Here is a 9537-nt window from a genome sequence, read left to right as displayed (position 1 = left end):
ATGCTAAAGGAATTTCTGGCACTTGAGATAAATGAGACTTGGGATATTGTACCTCTACCACCTCACAAGAAGGCTATCCTTTGTAAGTTGGTGTATAAAATCAAACAAAGAGCTGATGGATCCATTGAGAGGTATAAATCCAGCTTGGTGATTAGAGGGGACACTCAAAAGGACGGCAATGACTTTACTGAAACTTTCTCTCCTGTTGTCAAGCTCACAGCCATCAAGTGTTTACTCACCATTATTGTTAAGTGGGGATGGACTGTTTTCCAACTTGATGTGAACAATGTTTTCCTCCATGGTGATCTCCATAAGGAAGTTTATATGAAGGTTCCTCCTGGTGTTGTGCCTCTCTTGATTCTGGTCCTTTGGTCTGCAGACTCAAGAAGTCTCTTTATGGCCTTAGGCAGGCCTCCAAATAGTGGTTTTCAAAGCGGTCTGAGGCTCTGCATTTCCAGAGGCTACGTTGCTAGTATGAATGACTACTCCCTCTTTAATTACTAAGACTTCTTCAGGCTCTCAAATAGTATTGGTTGTTTATGTTGATGATATCTTACTAGCTGGTAATGATATTATGGAGATGGAGTCCTTAAAGTCCTTTTTAGATGCACAATTTAAAATTAAGGATTTGGGGACAATTCACTACTTTCAGGGTTTGGAGACCTCCCTACATTCTCAAGGATATATCATATGCCAACACAAGTTTCACCACTATTCTTCTCTCTGAATTTAACTGCCAACATTTCTCCCATGTGATGACTCATTTGGATTCTTCTGTCAAACTTGTGTTAGATATGGGTGCTCATGTTTCTGACCCCGGTCTGTATAGAAGGTTAATTGGGAAGCTCAATTTTGTCCAACACATCAGACCTGATATTTCATTATCAGTGCAACATCTGACTCAATTTCTTCAAAAGCCACAAGTGCCTCACATGCTAGCTGCTATACACGTGCTCAGATATTTGTTGAATGACCCTGCCCAAGGTATCCTCCTCTCCAATTCTTCTGATTTCTCTTTACAAGCTTATTCAGATTCTGATTGGGCAGCCTGCTCCATTTCTAACAAGTTAATCACTAGTTATTACATTACTCTTGGTGCAGCCCTGTCTCTTGGAAGAGCAAGAAACAGCCCATTATATCTCTGTCTTCAGCTGAGGCTGAGTATAGGGCTCTTCACAGGTCACAGCTGAAGTCACTTGGTTAACTAGGCTCCTGGGTGATCTTGGTTTGTCTATCTCCAGCCCTGTTCCCATTTTTTGTGACAGCCAGTCAGCTCTCCACATTGCTAAAAATCCAGTCTTCCATGAACGCATGAAGCACATTGAAATTGATTGTCATTATGTGCGCACTTGTCTGGATCCTGGGTTGATTTCTTTGCAGTTTGTCTCCAATGCTCAACAGTTGGCTGATATTATGATTAAGGCTCTTTCTGGTCCTCTACATCATGGGATTCTCTACAAGCTTGGTGTGTTTTCACCCTCCAACTTGGGGGGGGGGGGGGGGGTANAGGAGAGGGGAGGGGAGGGGAGGGTGTTAACCCAGATGTTTCCCGGGCCCAATCTGATAAAGGAAAGCAGCGGGCCCATTAAGAGTGGCTGTTCATTTACTTGTATTCTTTGTATTTTAGTCTGTAGTGTTGTAGTGTTTTTCTTGTGTGTCTATGATCAATTCTCGTTATAATTGGAGGTTTTTAATAATAAGTTTGATTTGATTAAAAAAATTAATTTTTTTTAAAAAAAATTCATGAGAAATTGTTACTGAAATAGTGTTCTTGTATATTTTTCTAATTTTTTGTCAATGTTTTTGTTTTGGTATATTTATAAGTGTGCTCATAAATGGCCAAAATTGTTAAAACCAAAAATGCATTCATAGTTTCGTTGTAGTAATGTATGTGCACGCAAGTATAAAACATTACTTTTTTAATTTGATATTACCCTCGTTCATTTTTCTCTCCAAAAATATAAATTTAAGAAACATTACTAAATATTACAAATATATTAGATTAAAATTAAAATTCAATAATAATTAAATTTTTCAGTTAATTTGATAACTTAAATACAATAAATTAATTAAGAAAAGGATTTTCAAACAGATCTTAGTCTTTTCTTCTCTGAATTTTCTATTTTTCCTTATTTGATGTGACATTTCTGAATTCTAAATTAAGCATTTTTACACGATTATTTGGTCTAATCCTTTTTTTTTAAGTTGAGTTTATTCAGTAGAAGCTAATCTGTTGTCATGCTGCCTCCTTCCTATTCTTTGTGACAGCTGTTGATCATCATGACTTTTATTGGTTATTTGTATATAATTATTTGTTATATTTATTTTCTTATTTTTAACGGAATCCACAGAAAAAAATGATTTTTGAAATACGAGAAATTTATACAAATATAACATGTCCAATGGTTACAGAATTCACTTTTGTAACATCGCTTATCAATATAGATTCCATGAAGTTGATAGCAAAAGGCTAAACTTATGATTGATTAATTAAACTAATTTTAACTGGAGAACATTGAAATATAAAATAATGAAATAAACAAAGAACGTGCTGAGGCACAGTAGTTAGATGTAAACGCAACGCACATGTATATCTGTTAGAAACATTAGTGATAAATGATTGCCAAACACTTCTACCTAATTAATCAATTATACACTTTTACATCTATCATTAAAGAGGTATACTAGCCTAAGGGGTCGTTTGGTACAATGGTGGATTAAATAATTAAATATAGATATTATGTGAATTTAGCTATTTGATTTTTATATCTAGATAGTTAATCCTACCATTTTAGTATAAAATTTACCTGGAACTAGCTATACCTATAATCAAGCATGGAATATATATAATCTAAAATTCTAAGATTATTATTCGTATCCTTTGTACCAAACGACTATTGTAACTTAAAAAACTACAAAAAATTAATTATCATTTTTATTTCAAGCTATCAATTAATGCTCATCATAAAAATTTATTTATAATTAACTAATAAGTGATCGAATTATGTAAATAGTTTAACATGCCAGTACTTAAAAATATTCTTTATACAATTAGACCTCTATGTAACATCATCCCTATATAACAACACTTCACTATAAAAGCCAAGCTTTTCCGGAACCAATTTTCATGTTATGTTATAATACATGTTCTATATAACAACACTTCGCTATAACATCCAAAAATATTCGGAACAAACGAGGCTGTTACAAAGAGACTTTGACTTTATTATATTTTGGTAGTTGTAAAGTCGACAAGGTTATAGGAAAAAACTATTAACCCTACACATCAGAGTAGTGGATCTCATTTACTCCAATTTTGATGTCATACATACATTTCACTGCAACAACTTGACTGACAACATGCCAAATGTGAAATGATTTTTGGAAACATAAACATCTTTCAAGGCAACAAATGTTTGTAATTTGAAAAGCAACGTTGACAATAACTTGTACCACTCAAGCAAAGCATATTATATATATTGCATTTAAAAATGAAAACTATTTTTTAAACTAGGTTTAAAATTCTTTAAAAAGTAATTGGTGAGGTCCATGCCCTAAGTTCCACTTCCTATCAGAATAGTTGGGTTAGGCAGGCCAAGTTCAAGTTCACAACTGACAGAATTGAATAGTCTACACGGAAATTCTTTTGTTATTTGCTTTCTCTTTATGGTGCCTGCATATTAACCATAAAACAAATCAAGGAAGACCACTTTACGATGCAGGCTTAATTCCTTAAATACAGATTATTATATCCCCAAATAAAAGATTAATGATTGTAATCACACTATCCTATATATCACTCGCTCTATACATTTCATGAGTAAAAATAACTAACAAAATGTTTACATTACCAACTTATGGTTCAAGCTACCCTAGCAACTAACAAATTGCTTTAACCATGTATTTCTTTTTTTGGTTTCCCACCGGGTGTCCGGTATTCACATAAGGGCCCAACTAAATACAAATTTGTGTCAGAAAGTCCTACATTGGGAGGTAAAACACTCCATACAAAGGAGACTCCGTACCCACAGGTTGGAGGTGATGAATAAGTACTTATCACTCCTCCACCACCACCCTTGCTAGTTAACCATGTGCTTTCACTGATTGGTTATATATTTCTGCCCCCCCCCCCCCCCCCCCAAAATTTGTATTAAGCCCTGCTTCTGTCACTGTTTACTCAGTGGTATTTCTGAGGATTAATATTGATTAACACTGAGCAAAATGTGATCGATCGCTGTCTAATGCAAATAAGCTTTTGATAAGAAAAACAAATAGGATCCACAAATGAACCACTGAAATAGAAAATTAATAGCCAATCCTAATGAAGTATCAAGAAGAACCATGATAATTAATCCCCAATTTCAAGAAATTACTTCTGTACAGTAAATACAAAAAGTAAAGCCACAATGATTATCTAGAATCTGTTTGAGATTATTTCTTCTGCCTTTGTTTTAAATTTTGTTCATATTTCATGACAAAAACACCTCAACACCAGCAGTTGTCATCAACTGGCAGATAGGACATACATTAACTAATCCTTCACAATCTTTACATAAACACAAGTGTCTACAAGGCATCAATAAGATGGATACCTCCTTCAATTTGCACACCTTGCACTTCAAATTGGCTTTTTTCGCCGATGTACCTTTCCCAGAACTACTAGGGATGCTGAGCCAATTGTTTGGATCAGTGCAGGACACAGCATCATCTAGCTCATTGTCTCCCGTACCTTCTTTTCCTTGTTCAGCAGACTGCATCGCTTGCTGGAGGTTCATTCTTAATGTGCTGACTAAAGATTCGTTACACTTGGCTCTATAACACCAGTTTTGTGCTTCTGATGTAACTTGCTTCATTCGTTCAACCAGTTCTCGGTTCTTCCGGTTTATGTTCTCTAACTCAATATCCTTCTCTTGCAACTTAGTGCCGACATTTTTCTCAAGTGCAGTCACCAACGAAGCCATATGTCTCTGTTTTATGTCTCTCACACCTCTAGCCCAAGTTTCTTCCTGTAAAAGGCCAATGCAATAACAACATTTAAATAAACTTGTGCAACATATGAAGTTTCAGTAATTTGTACATGGGTAGTTGTTCCTAAGAGACTGAAGTTAATTTTACCCAAATACAGTTATGACCATTTTAAAATTGCTTTTTAACAACATGCCACATGTTATTCTTTTTCTTTAATATGGCCAAAATATGCATAGGTGTGTGACTTACCAATTCCAAAAATAACCAACTCTCTAAATTTCTCTCCTTCCAGATATTTTGTAACTAATATCTTATTATCTGCACATATGTTTTCATCTAATTTTTTAAGGCAAACAGAAAGTGCATGATGGTACTATCTCCAGCCACTTCTCTTATTAACTACAGAGCTGCGACAATGGAGCCAAAAAGGGCATCTTATCAGTTTTAACAGAAGAGAAGGGCAATTAATATAAGCAAGAGAAATAAATATTGATGTGTTCAATAGCCATGTGTCATTTTGAGAAAAATCGAGTTGTCTTATGCCAAAGGAGCAGAGAAACATGAAAAGAATGAAGCGCAACAAAAGCGAGAAAATGTAAAAACTTGGACACTTTCCTAAAAGAGCCATCTACTAACTGTTAGGATACAGACAATAACTGAAAAGACAGTCTACAATAAAACAAATTCGAATGTTAGGAAAATGTAGTACCATACCTGAGTCTTAATATATTGATCAAATTCTTTCTTCTGGCGCTCCAGCTCCGTTTTAATGTTGTCACCTAGAGACATCATAACTGATGCTGATGCATTCATACTTCCACTTGCAGAAGTGACCGAAGAATTGGGCTCATCATCATCGTATGATAACTTTAAACCAGTTGAAACAAGATTCTGGCCAGGAATATTAGCTGGCCGTTCAGTGTCATCATGAACCACATTGTGGTTCAAGGAAATTTGAAGCTTTTGCTGCCGGGAAACACCTTCAGCTTCCCTGCCTCGTTTATTGTGCCGAATCAGGTGCTCATTTACAAAATTATTTACAGGATCAGCATTGGATCCAAGTGGAACTGTAGAAAAAGAAAAGGGACATTGTAAAGGCTTTTGTATAACAATCTGAAATGAGTTCATTAGAGGTGCAGCAAAATTAACATGCTTAGTATAAGTACAAGAAAATATCAAACAAAATATCGGGTGATGCCTCGAGAATTTTTCTGCAATAGCTCACTGACTCTTGTTCTACTTGAGCATAAACTTAGATGTGAAATCTTAATACTGAAGTTTTCCTCTTCAAAGTTGACTTGATATGCTCTTCAATTATTTTCTTTTAGCACATAAGTGTTGCAATCTCAAATAATAATATAATATAGTGCCAACTTTTAACTCTACTTCATTATTTAAAGCTATATTATTGAAGCTAAGCTAAAGGGTTTTTAACCCAAAAAATCCTTCATGTTTACCCATACGTCAACTGCATCACTAAAATATGCCAGTTAAGCATGCACGTCCTTCATATTTACTAAAAGTGACAGGTCTCATCCAAACTCAAATGGAAGTCTATAAACTACCGGTAGACTGCTCACTGAAGCCTCTTTGCACGAAAAACTAAAATGGGAATTTGGGAAAAACAAAGCTGTATGTTTTTGTGATAGATAGAGGGAGAAAAAAAAGCTACATGTAAGCTGAGAACTCATTGGAAAAGTAACAAAGGACAGAACTGATAGTCTTTAAAACTCTTAAAATTAACTCACAAGAACCTTGTTGGGAGAGCACTTGAAGTGGTATTACGAATATCCTAAAGTGTCCAGGTTGGAGCAATTTCACTAAGAAGCTTGAAACTATTCAGTGACAGCTTGAATTTCATTTAACGAGAAAAACCTCCAAAAATATGCTAGTATTACTTTGTAGCTCTAACTGATTCCTCTGTTTAAAGAAAGTAACCAAGACTCGAAGGTATTGTCTTGAAATAACACCCCACTCAGTCTCCACTCAAATTTCATTGAAGGATCTCATGTTTCTTGTTGGGACTGTGTTAGTTACGAGTAAATAGTCGGAGGACGAATTGTAGTACTGGAGCCTTTGTCAGTCTTGAACTCGGCAACCTCCATAGCCATGGCGTTGACCAAAAGGGAAAATACGCTGAGAGAGGTGACCAGTCCACCTTTTTGGGTGCATCCAGCCCACATCCATGGGTCTGATCTATATTAAGAGAGCTAATCTAGGGCAAGAAAATTGGGAAAAACGAAAGCTATCAATTTGTGTTTATGAGACAGAGGGTAAAGCAAGAAGTCATTAAAAAAGAAAGGAAAAACAAGGTTTCCGTAAGTCTTTAAACTTCGGTTTGAGTTGGGACGAAAATTGTCCATTTTTTGTGAAGATTAGGGATGTTCTCTGTTAGTTAGTATATTTTAAGGATGCACTTGAAGTTATGAGTAAAGATACATTTTGAGTTAAAGCTCTTGGGCTAAAGCTAAAGTATTTAAACCATAAACTTCCAAACAAAAACCGAACTCTATTTTTCACTTCCTCTTCCATCCTTATTCCTTACCCCACCTTGTTCGCTTATTCAGCTGAGATATGCCTGCCACTGCTCTGGTCTTTCCTTTAAAATCTTGACTTACCAAAGACAATGCAATACTTCTTTAGTACAAATAGAACATCTATAGCCCACTAGTGGCCTGTAAGATGAACCACAATTTGGTCGCAAAGAGAAAACACTTTTACTGATAAGTACATGAAAGACCCTAATTGCAAACAAAAACCAGGCTACAGGCTTAACAAGAAGTAGCTAAACTACAACATTGGCAAATGGCAAGAAGAGAAGAATTCTCTAACAAAATTCAAAGTCATTACATCAAATGTGCAGGTCAGCCAGGATTAATTGTACGACTGCTACTTTGAAAAGTTTATGGAAGCTAGAACAATAAAAAAATATTTGAAGCACCAGCTCAAACAATTTTTCAGAAATTCTTGAAGCAATATATACAATAGATCAAAAAGTGAATACTACAAAAGCTAGGATAAACAACAGATACTTATACTCGCATATAATCGAGGATCAAATACAAATTCTAAATGGCTCACAATCTACTCTCAACGTAAGCTATAGAACAGATACTTACAGCTTCCAAATAATTGAAGTTGATTTGGTGCACTAGCAGGATACTGGAAACCATTCTCGTCCACGAAAATAGGAAGTGGAGTGTTAGTGTTGCTGCCTCTATACATTTTCCAAAGCAAGATCTGCTTAGAGACAGAGCAAGTTTACCTGCAGAAGAAGGGAAAGATATATGCCATTTAAACTACAATCATGATCACATTTTAACAACAAATGATTAAAAAGACCAGGATATATGCAATAAAAAAGTCATTAACACATATAAAAAATTTTAATAACCACATTTAATCATCATACTATCCATTTAAGCTGAGAATCGTAAAATAGTCATCTTAAGCCATCCTCCCAACTATGTGTTATGATCATTTACTCCTAACCACAACGCCTGTAACAGAGTGATAAGTGCATCCACCACACTAGCCATAATTTTTCTTTCAAAAGACAACCACATGAAACTTATAAGTTCCACTACACAACTTCACAATATTTGGAACCATAAGACTCACTTCATCTCATTTTAGATGAATAGATCTCCATTCACCCCCGACCACCAGGAAAATAAATATATCTATTCATTTCATTTTTATAAAATTAATAAACAAAATCTGAACCAGTCTTGCTGTCGGAAATACAGAAACCAAAGCAATTTTTCCCATGGAATCTGCTATTCACTGAAACCATAGGTGACATTACCATAATAAACCCAAACACTCCAATGGAAGATTGCTACATCTCCCTCTCCCCAAACACACACAGAGAGAGACACAGTTTTTGACATGGTTGGCCAAAAATAGGACCCTTTTTCTTTCTGGTCCCAAAACAAAACTATTCCAATAATTCTACAAATTTCGAAAGTCACTGCACCACATTAAAGTAAATATAAAAATGCAATGTGGTATCAAAAGAAAAACTTTAGTTTGATTAAACCATAAATTCTGATAAATCCATTCTATGAAACTTTTGGAACCATACTCATATGTGAAAACAAGCAAACAAAGGTTGAATTTTTTATCAAATAACACTAACTTATTTTAGCTCTTAATTTCACTCGATTTGACACACAAAGTACTGGGTTGTTGTTGTTGTTGTTGTTGTTGTGACATACAAAGACAAACCAAATATTTGATCTTCCTAAAACTATATACTAATCACAAGACCAATGAAAAAGATTAAAACTTTTCCCTTTTGGATAATATTTTCCAACTGATAAGATTCAATAGTCTGAAAATTAACCAAAATATCCAATAACAAATAAAAATAAAGCTTACCAAAATAATTAAAAAGAGAGCCTGGAGAAAGCTGTTAGGTTGAGCTTCTTCAATAAAAAGAACACATCTTGATCCTGCAAAATTCCTATGCAATTAGTCAATCAAAATCCCAAAAAAAAAAAAAACGAAAAAGTAAAACGACGTACTCGTTAAGTAGTTACGTACTAACTACTAGTAAACGTAACG

General features: G+C 34.9%; 2 protein-coding genes across 2 annotated transcripts in view; one reads left to right on the top strand and one right to left on the bottom strand.

Annotated features, from left to right (window-relative positions):
• On the top strand, positions 1-1680 carry LOC109227820. Its single transcript, XM_019393015.1, has 4 exons — positions 1-472; positions 793-1156; positions 1266-1465; positions 1628-1680. The coding sequence occupies exons 1-4, from the start codon at positions 1-3 to the stop codon at positions 1678-1680; spliced, it is 1089 nt and encodes a 362-aa protein (XP_019248560.1).
• Positions 4323-9537, bottom strand: part of LOC109226954 (E3 ubiquitin-protein ligase BOI) — a 5567-nt gene continuing 352 nt past the window's right edge. Inside the window, exons 2-5 of the mRNA XM_019391902.1 lie at positions 9352-9425; positions 8088-8233; positions 5683-6035; positions 4323-5006 (exon numbers count right to left, since the gene is read on the bottom strand). Coding sequence (XP_019247447.1) covers positions 4470-5006; positions 5683-6035; positions 8088-8193 — 996 coding nt within the window. The 5' untranslated portion in view covers positions 8194-8233; positions 9352-9425 and the 3' untranslated portion in view covers positions 4323-4469. The remainder of the gene's footprint in view (positions 5007-5682; positions 6036-8087; positions 8234-9351; positions 9426-9537) is intronic.

This window comes from Nicotiana attenuata, chromosome 6 (genome assembly GCF_001879085.1).
Source record: "Nicotiana attenuata strain UT chromosome 6, NIATTr2, whole genome shotgun sequence".
Lineage (NCBI taxonomy): Eukaryota > Viridiplantae > Streptophyta > Magnoliopsida > Solanales > Solanaceae > Nicotiana > Nicotiana attenuata.
Note: the sequence above shows the minus strand (reverse complement) of the source record. Positions and strands in the feature narration are given on the sequence as shown.

Bases quoted from the DNA above. Each gene is read 5' to 3' on its own strand.
- LOC109227820 (XM_019393015.1), top strand. From the start codon at position 1: ATGCTAAAGGAATTTCTGGCACTTGAGATAAATGAGACTTGGGATATT. The intron at 1,157-1,265 runs GCTGAGTATAGG...TTTTTGTGACAG, and splicing joins TATCTCTGTCTTCAGCTGAG to CCAGTCAGCTCTCCACATTG. The intron at 1,466-1,627 runs GTGTGTTTTCAC...TTTGTATTTTAG, and splicing joins TGGGATTCTCTACAAGCTTG to TCTGTAGTGTTGTAGTGTTT.